The sequence below is a fragment of the Oncorhynchus kisutch genome, linkage group LG2, assembly GCF_002021735.2.
Source record: "Oncorhynchus kisutch isolate 150728-3 linkage group LG2, Okis_V2, whole genome shotgun sequence".
Classification (NCBI taxonomy): domain Eukaryota; kingdom Metazoa; phylum Chordata; class Actinopteri; order Salmoniformes; family Salmonidae; genus Oncorhynchus; species Oncorhynchus kisutch.
The window spans coordinates 4,664,835-4,684,687 of record NC_034175.2 but is presented as its reverse complement, the minus strand read 5'-3'; the positions used below and the strand labels follow the sequence as shown (position 1 = coordinate 4,684,687).

The following is a 19,853-nucleotide window of genomic DNA, read 5'->3' as shown; positions in this document are numbered from 1 at the left end:
ATTTAACACAGTAAATTCATCAGGCTTAAGCCATGTTTGTCAGACCAATCACATCAAGATTATGATCAGTGATTAGTTCATTGACTATAATTGCCTTTGAAGTAAGGGATCTAACATTAAGTAGCCCTATTTTGAGATGTGAGGTATCATGATCTCTTTCAATAATGACAGGAATGGAGGAGGTCTTTATCCTAGTGAGATTGCTAAGGCGAACACCGCCATGTTTAGTTTTGCCCACCCTAGGTCGAGGCACCGACACTGTCTCAATGGGGATATCTATGAGGGTGCCCGTGTTTACGGCTTTGGGGAGGTACCTGGTAGGGTCATTGATCATTTGTGTGAGATTGAGGGCATCAAGCTTAGGTTGTTGGATGGCTGGGGTGTTAATCATGTTCCAGTTTAGGTCGCCTAGCAGCACGAGCTCTGAAGATAGATTGGGGGCAATCAGTTCACATATGGTGTCCAGAGCACAGCTGGGGGCAGAGGGTGGTCTACAGCAGGCGGCAACGGTGAGGGACTTGAGACGAAATCCACCTTTTAGAGAGGTGGATTTTTAAAAGTAGAAGTTAAAATTGTTTGTGTACAGACCTGGATAGTAGAACACAACTCTGCAGGCTATCTTTGCAGTAGATTGCAACACCGCACCCTTTGGCAGTTCTATCTTGTCTGAAAATGTTGTAGTTAGGAATGAAAATTTCTGAATTTTGGGTGGTCTTCCTAAGCCAGGATTCAGACACAGCTAGAACATCCGGGTTGGCAGAGTGTGCTAAAGCAGTGAATAAAACAAACTTAGGGAGGAGGCTTCTAATGTTAACATGCATGAAACCAAGGCTATTACAGTTACAGAAGTCATCAAAAGAGAGCGTCTGGGGAATAGGAGTGGAGCTAGGCACTGCAGGGCCTGGATTCACCTCTACATCACCAGAGGAACAGAGGAGTAGGATAAGAGTACGACTAAAATCAATGAGAATTGGTCGTCTAGAACGTCTGGAACAGAGTAAAAGGAGGTTTCTGGGGGCGATGAATTAGCTTCAAGGTATAATGTACAGACAAAGGTGCGGTAGGATGTGAATACAGTGGCGGTAAACCTAGGTATTGAGTGATGATGATGGGAGATATTGTCTCTAGAAACATTGTAACCAGGAGATGTCATCGCATGTGTGGGTGGTAGAACTATTAGGTTGGATAAGGTATAGTGAGCAGGACTAGAGGCTCTACAGTGAAATAAGCCAATAAACACTAACCAGAACAGCAATGGACAAGGCATATTGACATTAAGGAGAGGCATGCTTAGTCGAGTGATCAAAGGGTCCAGTGAGTAGTGAGGTTGGTTGGGGTCACGGCGATTCAGACAGCTAGCCGGGCCATCGGTAGCTAGCATAGGATGGAGGTCTGTTTTTAGCCACCTTGTGCGTTTCCGTCGGTACGATTAGTGGGGTTCCATATGGTAGAGGGGATAAATCCAATTCGCAAAAAAAATAGATATAGTTATAGAGGCCCAAGATAAAAGAAAAGATTGTCCGATAGATCTATTCAGATAGCAGCCGATAAGACGGCTAACGATTAGCAGGCCGCAGATGGGCATTCAGGTAACGTCGCAACGGAGATGCCAGCTGGATAACTCCCTCAGGCAGATAACGTCGGTAGACCAGTTGTGAGGCCCGGTGGGGCTCTGCGTTGGCAGTAAAACTGGTCCGGATAGGTGATTGTAGCCCAGGAGTGGCTGATGGAGCTCTTCAGCTGGCTAGCTCCGAAATATTTGATGTTTGCTCCGGGATCGACGTAAGCCGATAGTCACACGATAGTCACACATAGCAGCTAGCTAGCTGCGAGATCCAGGTATAAATGTCCAGAGCTTGCGGTTGAAATCCGGGGACATGGAGAGAAAAATAGGTCCGGTATGATCCAGTCTGAGCCGCGCCGTACAAAACTGGCGATAGATTTTTGAGCTAAAGGATAGCTGATGACCACAAACCGTGGTTAGCTGAATACTAACAATTAGCCAGTAAAGAAGCTAACTAGCTTCTGGCTAGCTTCTGGTTAGCTTCTATGGAGGATTACAGATTTGAGGTAAATAATACTTTTCTTTTTTTTATTTTTATAAATTGGTGAGGTGGGTTGCAGGAGAGTTTTGAAGTTCAGTTTATGGAAATAAAAAAAATACATATGAAAAGGTATGCGAAGAAAGTTGTGTGTGTGTATATATATATATATATGGGACAAGACGAGGACAAAAGACGTCTGACTGCTATGCCATCTTGGTGACACAGTGTGAAGGTGTATAAATAAAGGTGTATAAAAAAAATCGGCCAAATCCGTGTCCAAAAATACAGATTTCCGATTGTTATGAACTTGAAATCGGCCCTAATTAATCGGCCATTCCGATTTAAAAAAAATATATATCTTTTTTTTATTTCACCTTTATTTAACCAGGTAGGCTAGTTGAGAACAAGTTCTCATTTACAACTACGACCTGGCCAAGAAAAAGCATAGCAGTGTGAACAGAACAACACAGAGTTACACATGTTAATTGTTTACTCCAAGTCAATAACACAGTAGAAAATAAAGAAAAAAAAGTCTATATACATTGTGTGCAAAAGGCATGAGGAGGTAATTACAATTTTGCAGATTAACACTGGAGTGATAAATGATCAAATCAAATCAAATCAAATCAAATCAAATTTATTTATATAGCCCTTCGTACATCAGCTGATATCTCAAAGTGCTGTACAGAAACCCAGCCTAAAACCCCAAACAGCAAGCAATGCAGGTGGAGAAGCACGGTGGCTAGGAAAAACTCCCTAGAAAGGCCAATACCTAGGAAGAAACCTAGAGAGGAACCAGGCTATGTGGGGTGGCCAGTCCTCTTCTGGCTGTGCCGGGTGGAGATTATAACAGAACATGGTCAAGATGTTCAATGTTCATAAATGACCAGCATGGTCGAATAATAATAAGGCAGAACAGTTGAAACTAGAGCAGCAGCACAGTCAGGTGGAAGTTGAAACTGGAGCAGCAGCATGGCCAGGTAGACTGGGGACAGCAAGGAGTCATCATGTCAGGTAGTCCTGGGGCATGGTCCTAGGGCTCAGGTCAGTTGAAACTGGAACAGCAGCATGGCCAGGTGGACTGGGGACAGCAAGGAGTCATCATGTCAGGTAGTCCTGGGGCATGGTCCTAGGGCTCAGGTCCTCCGAGAGAGAGAAAGAAAGAGAGAAGGAGAGAATTAAAGAACGCACACTTAGATTCACACAGGACACCGAATAGGACAGGAGAAGTACTCCAGATATAACAAACTGACCCCAGCCCCCCGACACATAAACTACTGCAGCATAAATACTGGAGGCTGAGACAGGAGGGGTCAGGAGACACTGTGGCCCCATCCGAGGACACCCCCGGACAGGGCCAAACAGGAAGGATATAACCCCAGATGGTCATGTACAGGTAGAGATACTGGTGTGCAAAAGAGCAGAAAAGTAAATAAATATAAACCGTATGGGGATGAGGTCGGTAAATTGGGTGGGTTATTTACCGATAGACTATGTACAGATGCAGCGATCGGTTAGCTGCTCAGATAGCAGATGTTTAAAGTTGGTGAGGGAGATAAGTCTCCAACTTCAGCGATTTTTGCAATTCGTTCCAATCCATCGACCTCTAGTAACCACGCCAGCTCAGGATCTCTCCATCCAGCTTCTTCGTCTGCAGTATCGTCTGAGAACAGCCACCCGGACAGCTGAAGAAACTGGGCTTGCACAAACTGTCAAACTGTCTCAGGAGAAGCTCATCTATTTTCATGGTGTCATTTGGGCAAGTGATTCCCTGGTGTCAGCGTTGTGAACAGAGTGCCCCATGGTAGCGGTGGAGTTGTGGTATGGGCAGGCATAAGCTATGGACAACGAACACAATAGCTTTTTATTGATGACTGTTTCGATACACAGAGATACCATGACGACATCCTGAGGCCCATTGTCGTGCCATTCATCAGCAACCATCACCTCATGTTTCAGCATGATAATGCACGGCCCCATGTCGCAAGGATCTATACACAATTCCTGGAAGCTGAAAATGTCCAAGTTCTTCCATTGCCTGTATACTCACCAGACATGTCACCCTTTGAGCATATTTGGGATGCTCTGGGTCGACGTGTATTTCCGCGTGTTTCCGTTTCCAGCCAATATACAGCAACTTCGCACAGCCATTGAAGAGGAGTGGGACAACAGGCCACAGTCAACAGCCTGATGAACTCTGCAAAGGAGATGTGTTGTGCTGCATGAGGCAAATACTGTGCACATCAGATACTTACTGGTTTTCTGATCCATGCCTTTTTTTTAAGGTGTCTGTGACCCAATAGATGCATATCTGTATTCCCAGTCATGTGAAATCCATAGTTTAGGACCTAATACATTTATTTCATTTTAGCTCCTGGGTTCCGTTTTAGCTCGTGGTGTTCTCAATTTTTATTAATCATCTGGGAAATGGGATGCAACCAGTAAAGTTGCATCTATATGCAGATAGTCATACAGTACCAGTCAAAAGTTTGGACACACCTACACATTCAAGGGTTTTTCTTTATTTTGACTATTTTCTACAGTGATGAATAATAGTTAAGACATCAACTGTGAAATAACACACATGAAATCATGTAGTAACCAAAAACGTGTTAATTAAACAAATCAAAATATATTTTATATTAGAGTTTCCTCGAAGTTGCCACCCTTTGCCTTGATGACGGCTTTGCACACCCTTGACATTCTCTTAACCAGCGGTTTCCATACCCGGCCTGCTAGGTGGTTGCTACTTGAAGTCCCCAGGACATTTACACTATTTGGCAAGACTGCCTTTTCGTCTTGTGCACCAGAGGCATGAAATAGTCTACAATCCATGCTTCATCTAGATAAGTTAGTGCCACTGAATGAATTTTACATTTTGATGGGAGACTGTTCCAGAGGAGTATAAATGCATTTGAAGGCTGGATCATGTTGTATTGTTTTATGTTTTAATTCTGTAATGTATTGATTGCTGCTGCCTTCCTGGCCAGGTCTCCCTTGAAAAAGAGACTCTGGGTCTCAATGGGCTTTTCCTGGTTAAATAAAAAATGTTTCCTTTATGAACTGTAACTCGGTAAAAGCTTAAATTGTTGAGTTTATATTTTTGTTCAGTGTAGTTACACATTTCCAAAAATAATCCATCTTATCTCTTGATTAAAGAATTGGTGTACTGTAAATATTGCTGTTTTGGTGGTAGTATCTTCCAAGTTAACAAACCTAAAACTTGGTCATGTTATTAAATGTATCAGACATTTGTTTGGTTTCCATACTGAATGACTGACAGTCACATGTCTGTTGTAGGTCGTATGACGCAGCAGCAGGTCCAGAGGGCCAGACAGTCTCGGAAAACCCAGAGTGGGAGAAGGCCAGACAGGCACTGGCCTCCATTAGCAAGACCCAGAGCGCCACCAAGACCGCTCAGGCCGACCGGACCACAGCACAGGTGTGTGTTTGCATATGTGTCTGTGTTTTGCTTCTTGGATGCGTTTGTTCACTTACTGTAAGGCACGTTACCTACGATAATGAAGTGAAGTTATGCTTAGGAAGGGGTTTCGTATCTGGCAGATGGCAGTTCTATTCGTCGAATTCAGGGGTTTCTGAACTGTTTTGGCCCGCAACACATTTTGATATATATATAAAAATGCCACCCGACCATGTAAGAAACATTATGCCATCAACGGCAAATGTTCACTTTTTAATTGGGACTATGACAGTTTATTACAAATCAGTCCGACAGTACTTTTGACTAGGGATGCACGATATATTGGTGAACATATCGGAATCGGATGTTATTAGCTAAAAATGGCAACATCGGTATCGGCCCAAAGTCTAGTTTAACTACGTTGTGCAAAACCAATGTCAAAGCTGATGCGCGTACCAATATAACGTAGGTACATGACATAATGACGCCACGTTAAAATTTTGCGCTACACGTGCAACACAGCATTCCTAACCTAGCCAACAATGTCTGCTGGTGTGGATCGAGCCGTCAACAAGTCCATCAGTCATTTGAAAGAGTAAGAACATTTCAGAGAGAGAACTCAAAGGCGAAATCCATTTATGCCAAGATAATGTAATTCATTGCCCTTGACAATCAACTGTTCTCTGTCGTGGGTGATGTTGACTTTCGCCGACTGGTCGAGCACCGGTAAACATGTTGCCCTACCGGAGTTACACAGTAATAGCGTCACTGATATTATCTTCACAACGTACTATTGGAACATCGTTTGGGTCTTTTCGTGTCAATAAAGATGCGCGTCAAATAATACTATTTGACAAGTCAAATAAGCTTTTAATTAGTGATGCACCGATATGACATTTTTGGCCGATACTGATATCTGATATTTTCCTTGCCAAAAAAAACGATACTGATAACCAATGTTTAACATTTTTGCTGCCTTTTAAGCATTCTAGTACAGTTAACTATTTAACACACACACATGGACGCAGCGGTCTAAGGCACTGCATCTCAGTGCAAGAGGCGTCACTACAGTCCCTGGTTCGAATCCAGGCTGTATCACATCCGGCCGTAATTGGGAGTCCCATAGGGCGGCGCACAATTGGCCCAGTATCGTCCGGGTTAGGCTGTCATTGTAAATAAGAATTTGTTCTTAACTGACTTGCCTAGTTAAATAAACACACACATGTATATTTTCTTGGCATTTACCTACCTATGTCCCTGTTACCAGTAAAACATAATCAAAACCTATTTCTTTCACTTGCTGTGCTGCTTCGTTGTTCAGTCATTTCGTTTGGGTCTTTGAGTGTAAAATAACACTATTTGATGTGTCAAATAAGCTTGTTGGCCAATCATAGGTTGACAACTTGGAGTCACGCAATGATATGGTGTGTGGTCCGCCCACTACAACTCGGGAAACCATGCAGTTTATTAGGCTACAGATTAAGTAAATTATGAAAGTGCACGCTATGAGCTTGATGCTCCTTTACAGTAAATATTGAGGGTCTTATTCTGGTGACATGATCGATGTTTGACTGCTGTTTGACAAATACAAATATCCATAATAATGTGGACTATCCTACCTGCACAGCCTACCTGCACTGTATCTGCAAGCTGTTGGCTAGAGTGCATGTGCCAAGACCAGAATAGGAAAATGTGCTATTTAACGAAAGTTTGTGACAACTAGTTGAAGATGCAATGAAAACACACTGAAAGTTTCATTTTTATTAGATATATGAAAACTTAAGTGAAAAATTACATTTTGTGTGCACTGTCATAAAGCACAGATTTCTCAAATAAGTCAGTTTGGTGGAAACACACCACTGGAGGGAAAATTAGCATATTTTCTGACTGGCTTCTGTCTCAAAGTTAGTGTGCTGATCTAGGATCAGGTCTCAACCTCTGTATATGTAGTCTTATTGATTTTTTTATAGATTTTTATTTTATCAGGTAGGCTAGTTGAGAACAAGTTCTCATTTGCAACTGCGACCTGGCCAAGATAAAGCATAGCAGTGTGAACAGACAACACAGAGTTACACATGGAGTAAACAATTAACAAGTCAATAACACAGTAGAGAAAAAAAGGGGGAGTCTATATACATTGTGTGCAAAAGGCATGAGGAGGTAGGCGAATAATTACAATTTTGCAGATTAACACTGGAGTGATAAATGATCAGATGGTCATGTACAGGTAGAGATATTGTTGTGCAAAAGAGCAGAAAAGTAAATAAATAAAAACAGTATGGGGATGAGGTAGGTCAATTGGGTTGGGTGGGCTATATACCGATGGACTATGTACAGCTGCAGCGATCGGTTAGCTGCTCAGATAGCAGATGTTTGAAGTTGGTGACGGAGATAAAAGTCTCCAACTTCAGCGATTTTTGCAATTCGTTCCAGTCACAGGCAGCAGAGAACTGGAAGGAAAGGCGGCCAAATGAGGTGTTGGCTTTAGGGATGATCAGTGAGATACACCTGCTGGAGCACGTGCTACGGGTGGGTGTTGCCATCGTGACCAGTGAACTGAGATAAGGCGGAGCTTTACCTAGCATGGACTTGTAGATGACCTGGAGCCAGTGGGTCTGGCGACGAATATGTAGCGAGGGCCAGCCGACTAGAGCATACAAGTCGCAGTGGTGGGTGGTATAAGGTGCTTTAGTGACAAAACTGATGGCACTGTGATAAACTGCATCCAGTTTGCTGAGTAGAGTGTTAGAAGCAATTTTGTAGATGACATCGCCGAAGTCGAGGATCGGTAGGATAGTCAGTTTTACTAGGGTAAGTTTGGCAGCGTGAGTGAAGGAGGCTTTGTTGCGGAATAGAAAGCCGACTCTTGATTTGATTTTCGATTGGAGATGTTTTGATATGAGTCTGGAAGGAGAGTTTACAGTCTAGCCAGACACCTAGGTACTTATAGATGTCCACATATTCAAGGTCGGAACCATCCAGGGTGGTGATGCTTGTCAGGCGTGCGGGTGCAGGCAGCGAACAGTTGAAAAGCATGCATTTGGTTTTACTAGCGTTTAAGAGCAGTTGGAGGCCACAGAAGGAGTGTTGTATGGAATTGAAGCTTGTTTGGAGGTTAGATGGCACAGTGTCCAAGGACGGGCCGGAAGTATATAGAATGGTGTCGTCTGCGTAGAGGTGGATCTGGGAATCGCCCGCAGCAAGAGCAACATCATTAATATATACAGAGAAAAGAGTCGGCCCGACGATTGACCCCTGTGGCACCCCCATAGAGACTGCCAGAGGACCGGACAGCATGCCGGTTTAGGATTCTAAAAGGCTAAACTGATCCTAGATCAGCACTCCTACTCTGAGGCTTTGTGGAAACAGGCCCAGGTCTTTCTGGCTTTTTACCCGAATATGATTCAAATGGACGAGTAGGCTTTCATTCTGATTTAATCTCTCATCACTTAGTAGTTGTCTGTTTGTTTCCAGGCTGGTCAGTTTCAGCCTGGAGTAACTGAGTCAACAGCCATACAGCAGCAGCAACAGCAGCAGTACTACCAACAGTGGTACCAACAGAACCAGCAGCAGCCGTATCCTGGGTACACCTACCCCTACAATTACTACTACCCCATGGCTCCGGGCCCCGTACGTGTACATATCCTCTGCACCCTCCACATTTCAGATGAACTGTTATGATAATAGTCCTTGGTAATGATTTCCCCGACACTGATGCCGGCTTTATGCACTATAGCATTTAGATTTGGAATTGTTAGATTTAGCCTACACATTACAAAACCTGCACTTTGTGACTAAAAAACGATGAACTGTTAACACATGATACACCGACAGAACAAGCCAAGCCAGTACCATATTTGAAGTACGTTTTCCTCTGATTCTCCAGTATGGTGGTGGTGGCTATCCTCCTCAGGGCCAGTATGGTGTACCTCCAGGACCTTACCCTTCTCCCACCACTCCAACTGGACAGGTAACCATCAGAAAACTGCTACTGTTGCTACTTAAATCAATCAAATTTTCAGTTTACTTCACTCTTCCTCTGTTGCAGTTTTTGAATCATTAATTAAATGATTCCCCAATGCCAGGCATTTGTGTAAAAATGACTTTCTGTTTCCGGACAGAAGTGTGCCAGGAATCAAACGTATGAATTAAGATGTTATTGATGACTGGCATTTGAATAATGTTCTATTTCTACCCTGACAGGCGTCCCTAATTATCTCACACTGTCAGGTGCAACCCTCCACTGTTGATTGGTCAATGCGTCATGCCGCCTTGTTGACAAAATTACTGAGTGGCACAGATTACTGTTCGTTTTGAGAAGGGGCACAGATTACTGTTCGTTTTGAGAAGGGGCACAGATTACTGTTAGTTTTTGAGAAGGACGCTCCTCCCTCCCCGATGACGTAACGGGCCTTTACCCGGTGCCTCGCGGCTCAGCATAATGTAATCCTCCCACTAAGAATATGTCTGGAGCTGAAGTCTGTTGCAGTTAGAAGTTTTGGAATCTCCGCAGTTTATTACCTTTCTTTCACAAGTTTCTTTTCCCCCATCTATTATTTGTCCCTACCTTCCCAGCCTCCATCCCTGCCTGTGATGGAGGACCAGTCCTCCAGCTACCCCTCTCAGCCCCAACCCCCTCCTCCTGCTGCACCTCAACCACCCCCCCAGAGCCCCACCAGCTCTGAGCAGCCCCCACCCCCCCCTCCCCCAGCCATCCCTCCCCCTCCCAACTCCCAGTACCCCCTTCCTCCAGGGCAGAACTCCTACAACCCCATGCCCTACCCCAACAACGATCCCAATCAGATGAGAGGTTACAACCACAACCAGGGCAGGCCCAGCTATGGACAGAGCTACCAGACTCCGAACTCATACCAGCAGCAGCAGAATAACAACCAACACCAGCAACAAGGACAGGGTCAGTATGGACCAGGAGCTGGGAGAGGAGAGGCCAACAAAAACAAGAACCATCAACAACAACTGCCACAGCAACAGCAGCTCTGGCACCGCATGAAACGTAAGTGTGTGAGGGTATTGAGTTGTGTGTGTGTTCAGGTGTCTCAAGCATGTTTTTTTTTCTGTCAGCTTATCTTTGTATTTGTTTCCCATCACTTGGTGTTGTCTTTGTTTCAATGCCTTTTTTATTGTCTTCCACAGAGGCACCTGGAGCAGGTACGATGAAGTTCAACATTCCCAAGCGACCCTATGTCATGACCAATCAGAGTTTCCCTCCTGGGGAACAACCCACTGGATTGGCTGCTACTCCTTCCTCCCCAGCTGCTGCTCCTGCTGCACCTGGCGGTGCCCAGACACGGTGAGGAGACAGCTACTAATGACACCAATATATCTGTCTTTACTATCCTTAATACCTACTGGGGAAGAATGAAGTATCTCTACTCATGATCAGAAGATGACAGGGGTTTAAAATCTGCATCCAATAGATTTCAGAAGTACCATGTCCTGCTTTCTCAAACTAATAATTAGTCACTTCAAATTGACCTAGTACTCCCAAACCAGTTTCCTTTCCCCCTGATTTACTGTTGCAGTGCTGATTATAAAAATTATTCCCTCAGGCCCCAGGACTGGCCCCAGGCGATGAAGGAGTATGTTCAGCGCTGCTTCACAGCCTGTGAGAATGAGGAGGACAAGGACCGCACCGAAAAGGGGCTGAAGGAGGTCCTACAGAAAAGACTACAGGATGGGTCTGCCTACACCATCGACTGGGACCGGGAGCCTCTGCCTGAGTGAGTGGAGCAGTTCTTGAAAAAGCCTGATGTTTCACTGTCTAGGAACTTAGCCTGATGTTTCACTGTCTAGGAACTTAGCCTGATGTTTCACTGTCTAGGAACTTAGCCTGATGTTTCACTGTCTAGGAACTTAGCCTGATGTTTCACCGTCTAGCTGATGTTTCACTGTCTAGGAACTTAGCCTGATGTTTCACCGTCTGGCAGATGTTTCACCGTCTGGCAGATGTTTCACCGTCTGGCTGACGTTTCACCGTCTGGCTGACGTTTCACCGTCTGGCTGATGTTTCACCGCCCGCCGAACTTGGCCCGATGTTTCACCGAACTTAGAAAGCCCGAATCCCCTTTCGGAGACCAAATGCCTAATTTATGCCTAAGCTCTATCAAGAGGTGCTAGTCATCCTAATCCCTTCTCTCCTCTCTCTCCGTCCAGACTGAAGGCCAAGCAGTCTCGCTGGGAGGCTGTACCCACCCAGAGGACTCTGGAGAGTTCTGTGGGTCGTGGTGGGGCTACGCGTGGCAGGGGTGGCGGGGCCAGGCTGGGGCACTACAGGAACGTCTTCTCCCAGAGAAGCCCCTCATCCAGCTCCTCAGGCTCCTCCTCTCGCTCCCCCTCTCCCTCCCACAGCCGACACAGGGACCGCAATGGCCAGAGACATAGACGCAGGTGAGAGACTGTGTGTGTGTGTTTTGAGTTAGTCCAGTGATTTGTTTTTTCCCTTCATAATTGGCTACGTGTATTATTTGTCCCAACCTGCTTTGTTATAGGTCAAATATTCCCCTTAATATAGTATAATGATAGCCACTCTAAAAAGAGAATGTATGCTGTGTAGTTTTATGTTGTAATATCCTCCTCTTCCAGTGACTCTGAGTCCCAGTCGGACAGCAGCATGTCCAGTGACCTCCGAACCCAGCTTCCCCGGCGCAACCAGAAAGGAGGGCGTGGCCGTGGGGGCGACAGGGACCGAGGCAGAGGGGGTGGAGAGAGGGGACGAGGAAGGGGCGGAAGAGGCAACAGAGGACGGAGGTAAATAAACATGTTTTGGCCTAAAGAAATTCCAGACGAAGTGTTTTGTATGTCAGCAATCAAGTTTTCAAGATATACAACTTTCAAAATACAGAAATATAGACAGAATTATGCATTTTGCATCAAATTATGCCAAACTGCAGAAATGCGTCATACTGGCTGTATTTTGAAAGTGGTACATCTTGAAAACTTGATTGCCGACATGCAAAACATTCTGGGAGTATATCAACAATGGACTAATGAAACAAATACCAAAAGCTAGTTTTGGGTGAAATCTTCTTTCAAGTCATTGTCCTTGACCCACCCACAAACTAATATTCACCTTTCCCTGATTCTCATTGTGCTGATCACATTTCGGCTTCTCTTCTCAGAAACATGGATGACGCTAACTCCACCGTCCTGGGCAAGAAGAGGAAAGGTGGGAACGCCGGCCTGGACTTCCACGACCCCCACCGAGAGGCCAAGAAACAAAGCCGAGCGGCACGCTTCCACAACACCAAGATGCGTTCAGAGCCCCTGGTGCTGTCCATCAACAACCTGGAGCTGCCCAAGGAGGACCTGAGCTGGGACGACTGCCCCATCGTGGGCACCTGCCAAGAGATCACCAAGATCTACCTGAGACTCACCTGTGCCCCCGACCCTGCCACCGTGCGTCCCGTATCTGTGAGTATCGCCTGTCACGTGGAATGAGAGGATCCTTATTTGAGGCCTCCCTTCAGATTGTGTGATGTTTGTCTCCTAATCCCCTGTCTCTGGCCAGGTGCTGAGGAAGTCTCTGTTGGCTGTGAAGGCCCACTGGAAGACCCGTCAGGACTACCCCTACGCCTGTGAACAGATGAAGTCCATACGACAGGACCTCACGGTATGTTTACATGTCCTTTTTAGTTTTGTCGAACAGGCACTTTGTCCTATCACGGTATTTGATTCCTATTGTATGAGGATATGAAAACAGGAGGTGTCTCTTCTCATTTCAGGTTCAAGGAGTTCGTACAGAGTTCACAGTGGAAGTATACGAGTGCCATGCACGCATCGCTCTGGAAAAGGTGAGAGGTCCTCTCCATACATTGTCCCCCTTCGCTACCTCTTGCGGTGTCGTACTAGATGTGCATTCTTCTCTAAATGTTTGCGTTGTTACCAGGGCGACCACGCAGAGTTCAACCAGTGCCAGATGCAGCTGAAGGCCCTGTATAAGGACAACCCATCAGAGAACATAGGGGAGTTCACTGCTTACAGACTACTCTACTATATCTTCACTAAAAACTCTGGAGGTAACTTACCACCTGCCTGATATTCCTCATCAATCATTATATTTCTGCATTGGATTTTGGCTCGCATAGAATTGAGCTTAATGTCCTGATTTTGTTTGTTGCGTGTTTGCCCCCCACACACAGACATCACGACTGAGCTGGTGTACCTGACTGCGGCGCTGCGGGCGGATGAGTGTGTGTCTCACGCACTCTCCCTCCGCGCCGCCTGGGCTCTGGGAAACTTCCACCGGTTTTTCCAGCTCTACCGGAGAGCCCCACGCATGGCATCCTACCTCATAGACAAGTTTGTAGAGAGGGAGAGGATGATCGCTCTCAGGGCCTTATTCAAAACGTACGCCAGAGGCCTTTCCTACAAACTCCATGGTTCCTAACAATTCATCATTTTATGTAATTCTATGAGAGATAGAAATGGTCCAACTTTTTAAATTGCCTCTCCCTCTCTTGTTTTCCCAGATTCAGACCAGACTTGCCGGTGGAGTATGTGCAGTCCAGTCTGGGCTTCCTTTGTTTAGACTCTTGCATGGCCTTCCTCACAGGCCTGGGGGTCACCTTCTTCCCCTCTGACCCCAGCAAGATAGACTGCAAGACCAGCTCAGCCAGTCTGGCAGCCTCCTGAGGGGGTGGGGGGTTTACCGGGGAGGGGGGAAAGCACACTAAAGGGAGATACTGAGAGATAGACAGGGTCAGGAATGTACCCTACAGTTCTTCTGCACTACACTTCAGGAGGGAGACTAGTGGTTAGACTGAAACTACAATTTAGTCCTGTAGAAAGAGGGAGATATGCACTAGGACCCACTAAATCACTTAAGGCTGAAATTCAGTGAGGATCCCACCCGCAGATGCAATGTGCTCACAGATATGGACTGAATAACAAGAGTGGGGCAGATTATCTGCATACATGCTGCACATCAAATACATTTAGATTAGCTTAGCCCCACACATCTCGGATCAGCTCAAGATATTAATTATACCTTCGACTTAGAACATTTTAATGACGAACAGATGATGTTAGGCATTAGTTCAATTTAAGACCCGAAGATCAAGCACCAACTCACACAGATCAGAGAAGAGTGTAGCCTCAAGGTCTCCCATCCACTATCGCTCTCAGAAGTTTTAAGCTAACAGTGTTCTGTTATGTTTTTCCTTCCCTCAAGTCAACAGCCTCAAACTCATGTGAAGACGAGCCTTGAGAACCCAAGGGAGGGAGATGAAAACGAAATGAGCTAAAGTTATCCCTCAAGCCCTCATCCAACAGGCTGCTCATCCACTCCAAAACCAAACCGTCAACCAGAGAAGAGGTTTGTCTGTTCAGGTGTTCAGCTCTAGAGACTGTGCTAGCCCTTTGCTGCCTTCAGGAAGCCTTCGTGATCCAGCGTCCAATCCGGGAGAGGAGGAGATGGTGGTTTGTATGTCCTGTCCCCCCTTCCCTCAAGCTGTCTACGATTGGCGATCTGGTGGGGAAAGTTACCCCCACTTCCTGTTCCTGCCTAGCCCTGCACACTTGTCACCCCTGAAAGGTATTGACTGAGAAATCTGAAGGTTCTGATTGGCTCCTTGCCCAGGTTGGCCACATCCATCCTTACCCCACAGTTGTCTGCTACCCACAGTCCCCTGCTTCAACAGTCGTCACCCAGAGTTCACCAAAGTTTGACCACAAAGTTTACATCCCAGTTATATCTGCTCTCTAATATAGTAGAGCTCCAAGCCTGGTGTCTAGTCCTTTCTGGTAGGCATTGACTTATAAAGTGTGATGGTGGATACAGTCCCCTAATATTTACCAAGAATGGCCTCTGCAATCCCTCGGTATGTGTCCAGGAGGCAGGATATCCACCTATAGTCCATCTATCCCCTGAGAGCAGATAAGGAGGCAGTCTCCCACCCCTTAAGAGTACCAAATAACCAAGTTGAGGCTCTGAGCGAGCCTGTGGTGTTTCCTGAGTTAGCCGATCAACAGCCCCCTCAGCAGCATGGAATAGCAGTCGTCAAGCACTCCCACCACACAGGAAGAAGTCAGCTCCATCAAGATGGTGGCAAAGTCTTCACCTTCAAATATGGTGGCTGGTTCAGTCCCGCCACGCAACAGATGGAGATGAGATCGCTGTCTGTGCAGATGGCAGCAACGTCTGGGTTTGTATGCTCCACACTCCGTTCAGTAAGGCTGAGTATGTATGTATGTATGTATGTATGTATGGCTGGTAAGAAAAAGGACTCTTGGTGTGCTGGAAGGAGGTGGAGGACAGCACAGCAAAGATCACCTGGTATTCACTATTGGCTCATTCACAAACACTAACCATTGGTTTGGGTTAAGGTGTATGATATCAAGTCTGTGGTAATTGCTTAAATTCCATCCACGTGATGATAGTGTGTCTGAAATTGTGATATAAAATGAAGGGTGCCAGTATTAACCCTTGGAGAACACCCCTCATTTGCAAGACATTGATGAAGCCAAACTGTCAAATTATGCAGGTGCAGATGCCTTTTAAACCTGAATTTGTGTAACTGTCTCCTCAATTGAAAATTCACATTCTGCCACAAAACATTAATTTAGGACATTAATGTTGGCGGCTAAAGCATAAGACTCTGCTTATCAAACGTTTGTCTGTAATCAAATAATCTGCTTATATATTTAAAGCTAAGAAATCACCATGTGATATTATTAAAACCCCATTGCAGACATTTTGGTTTTCAGTAAAGGTGAGAGTGAAGGATTGTAGAGTAGTTATTTTGGGGTCCTATCCAGCAGTTATACATTAGGCTACATCCCTGTGTATACTCTTGATAAGATCTGATGCGAGAAGATTAGTGTGGAGAGTTAATTGTAAATCAACATAATTGTCAATACATAAATAGAACCTAGAAATGGGAACATGAGTTGGTGATATCAGTTGATCTAATATCAGCATATATACCCCTTGTTTTCAGGCATGACCTTGAAGGGTATTAACTTGATTCACATCAAAGCTCTGGGTATTTTAGTGAGTTAAGTTCCATTGCAGAGATATCAAATGTATTTGTCACATGCACTGAATACAACCGGTTCAGACTGAAATGCTTACCTACGAGCCCTTTCCCAACAATGCAGAGTTACAAAGGAAGAAAAATGATATAAATACAAAAAGGATTTGGTAACACAATAAAATAACTAACGAGGCTATACACAAGATAGGACTCAACTTTCAGGATGAACAGAAGTCTGTGCTGTAACAAATGTCCTGTGTGATCATCTATAGAGTCGATGTGTCAGTATCTAATGTACATGGTTATGGATTCAGTTGGCCTTTTTTCTTCTCAGTAACTGTATTCGTTGGTCATTTTGACATGTTTTATGTTTACCAGGGCAAGTGTAATTTTGACAAACATATGGTGAATGAGAAGCTGAAGCATTTTAGATATGGGTAATAAACAATTAATTATTTAAGACAATTGATGTGAATATGTAAATTGTAATTACAAATCTAAGAAGTTGGATGATTTGGAATACATTTCCTGTTTTTGATATTGCCGTGGATTTAAATGGGGAATTGATAGTAACTGCTTTTTGTAGTGCAAACACTTGCGTGATTTCTACCCTATATTTTTGACTGCTTATTCAAGTGTGCAGGACAGAAGGTGTATATTTTGGGCTTTTACAGGGATTGAAAATGGGATATTTGCTGTATAAACCAAATATTTTTCTTGACAGATATGCACACATGGTTGACCACTTTCATTTCTTACTCATTTTTTAAATGCTCATCTTCTGTAAACCCATTTTTCTTTTTAGATTTTATTTAATGCATTTCTGTCATCTCAACCTTTCTGGCTCTCTGTACTCATGAACCCCTTAGATCAGTGGTATTCAAAGACAGCATCTCAACCTTTCTGGCTCTCTATACTCATGAACCCCTTAGAGCAGTGGTATTCAAAGTCAGCATCTCAACCCATGAGGGAACTGCAGTGGGGTCGCTAAAATGCGAAAACATTCATTCGTCATTGTATGGGACAATATAGAAACGTTTTTGAGAAAGATCATTTGAAAAATCTATTTTTGAGTAAATGTATTTATTGGTTTATTTTCATTTCGATGAGATTAACATGAATTGAAGGTCAGTAGCTTTGGAAATTCTTCAGGCCACAATTTTTTCCCCCCCAGGAATTCTGGGGGAAAAATTGGTTTCCCCACTGAAAAAGTTTGAATATCACTGCATTAGAGATAAGTAATGTACTAAAACCACTACACAACATCCTGATGGCAAGAGAAAGGTTTGGTTGAAGGCACTGCACTCCAATCAGCCAAGAAACAAACTGTTACTGTTTGTGTTGCTCAAGTCTCCCGTTTGTCAATTTCTTTGGAAGTAGTTTGTCAAAGAGCAAACCCGGACCTGTTTCAGATTAAGTGGTTTGGCTGGTGTGAGTCAGTGCTTTGATATGGGAACATATCAATATGGTACCGTCATTATGTTGTTAATATTCTTAATGATTGGATTGAGAGCCTGTGAGAGAGAGATGTCATATATATATATATATATATGACATGACTGCAGGATCAGTTTCAATATGAATGTCTGGATGAGTGATCAGTCTTCTCAGCATCCCTTCTACCCATTTATAGATCCCTTTGTGTCATTTGACTGGCACTATTTTGTGTGATATGTGCTCTTGTTTTGGTCACTTCTGTCATTAATCAGAAGTTGTACTCATGACTCAACTTGTCCCTTCTCTCTTCATCTTCCTATCCTCTGTCCAACTTTACTTTTCCCCACTCCCTTCACCAGTTCCTTTCTCTTATTTTTCTTCTTGCAGTACTGCATTACAGGAGCAAAAGGAATGTGAAAAGAGAGCACCTCCTCCCAGCCTCCAGAAGCAAGCTGGAGAGAGGGAAAAGTGTGAGAAATGCAAGACTTGATACTGCCAACTCAAGTTCAAGCCATTTTGTCAATATGACCTGATGTTGCTGTGTCTTATCCATGGGAGCCTGACTTCAATTGTTTTAGTCAAGTCTTTTGAATGTGTTTTATTTGACTATTCTTAACTTGAATCAAGAAAACATTCGATGTCAGATTTTTTTCCACTCAATCTATAGTTAGTAAGGTTTGCCAGAAATCTATGTCTATAGTTATGATGGTTTAGAGGTATTGGCCTTCCTATGTGTTAATGTATACTGTTTGTCCAGAAACATTTGCATGCATTCTTGTTTTTCATAACCATGGTGTTCTCTAGAAATTGATTTGTCATTATGTCAACATCTCAAGTACAGATCAATATTTGGAAAGGCAACCTTTTTTGGTCAGTTAATATTTGGAATCTCTGTAACCTCAATGCATTTTGTCAGATGCCTCGTGGTCTACCTGTAAATTAATTTGCCTGCATTTGGTATTTATCGTAATACATTGGGAGTTATTTTAACTTGGAAACACATTAATAAGTATCTCTAGCATTTTTGGGATTTAAAATGGATCTGGACATACAGCATACAATTCATTCTAGATATAAAACAAATCTTATCTACTTATATTTGGCCACATTCCTGTCAGTTTTGATTAGTCCGGTGGTAGTTGGCTCCCATATCAGAATGTTGCTCTCTCTTGCTCTGTACCTTTCCTAAACAGGATGCTTCTCTGTCTTGTCTCTGTTGATTTCAGACACCTCTTCAACAGTGAAGTCAAGTTCATGTAGCGTGCTATCTCCTGGTCAGATATTTAACATTGCAGAACCTCTCATATCTCACATTGATGCTTTAGTTCTGATACATTCATATTTTTTGTTCAATGACAGTTTATAACTGTACATTTCCATTTAACTAACAATGCTTCTCCTTTTTAAAATGTGCTCCTCCTCTTACTCTCTCAACTGTTCCTTCTGACACCTGTGGGTTTGTTTTTTTCCTCTTGAACTTCTTGAAGCCCATCACTGTAACTCCTGCCTCCATTTGTCCTATTAGACTGCACTTGAACTATTCCCTTTTCTTACTTCAGCCTGATGCATCGGTTCATTTTTAATTCTTCACTGTCTTTAGTGGATTTGTTCTGTTGCTCCTTCTCTCCTCACTCTTCTTACCTGCATGTGTCCCCTCCCTCTTCCCTTCTATCAGAATATCTCCTTTCTCCACCCTCTTCATGTTGAGTATCTGTTTGCTAGTGACTTGTTGCTGTGTAACTATCCATTCTCGGTAGTAAGTATTGCTTCTACGCTGCTCAGGTGGTTTCTGTTGCAGCTAGCTGAAACTAAAGGATATACTTGCAAAATATCCCTCCCCAGTCTCAACCCTCCCTGGATTGTATTTGAAATGAAATACTCCCATTTTGTAAATACTGTGTACATATGTATTTTTTTCTTGAACCTAATAAAATAAGTTTAGAAATAAGTATTGTT

At 43.9% G+C, this 19,853-nt stretch overlaps 1 protein-coding gene across 1 annotated transcript in view; it reads left to right on the top strand.

Moving 5' to 3' along the window:
* LOC109905939 (leukocyte receptor cluster member 8 homolog) overlaps window positions 1-19,845 on the top strand; it is a 28,522-nt gene extending 8,677 nt beyond the window's left edge. The window contains exons 2-15 of the mRNA XM_031838100.1: window positions 5,346-5,487; window positions 8,941-9,096; window positions 9,353-9,436; window positions 10,042-10,480; window positions 10,621-10,777; window positions 11,037-11,207; window positions 11,641-11,874; window positions 12,070-12,234; window positions 12,606-12,897; window positions 12,995-13,096; window positions 13,209-13,277; window positions 13,373-13,502; window positions 13,626-13,833; window positions 13,956-19,845. Coding sequence (XP_031693960.1) covers window positions 5,346-5,487; window positions 8,941-9,096; window positions 9,353-9,436; window positions 10,042-10,480; window positions 10,621-10,777; window positions 11,037-11,207; window positions 11,641-11,874; window positions 12,070-12,234; window positions 12,606-12,897; window positions 12,995-13,096; window positions 13,209-13,277; window positions 13,373-13,502; window positions 13,626-13,833; window positions 13,956-14,118 — 2,512 coding nt within the window. The 3' untranslated portion in view covers window positions 14,119-19,845. The remainder of the gene's footprint in view (window positions 1-5,345; window positions 5,488-8,940; window positions 9,097-9,352; window positions 9,437-10,041; window positions 10,481-10,620; window positions 10,778-11,036; window positions 11,208-11,640; window positions 11,875-12,069; window positions 12,235-12,605; window positions 12,898-12,994; window positions 13,097-13,208; window positions 13,278-13,372; window positions 13,503-13,625; window positions 13,834-13,955) is intronic.
* The last annotated feature ends 8 nt before the right edge of the window (window positions 19,846-19,853 follow it).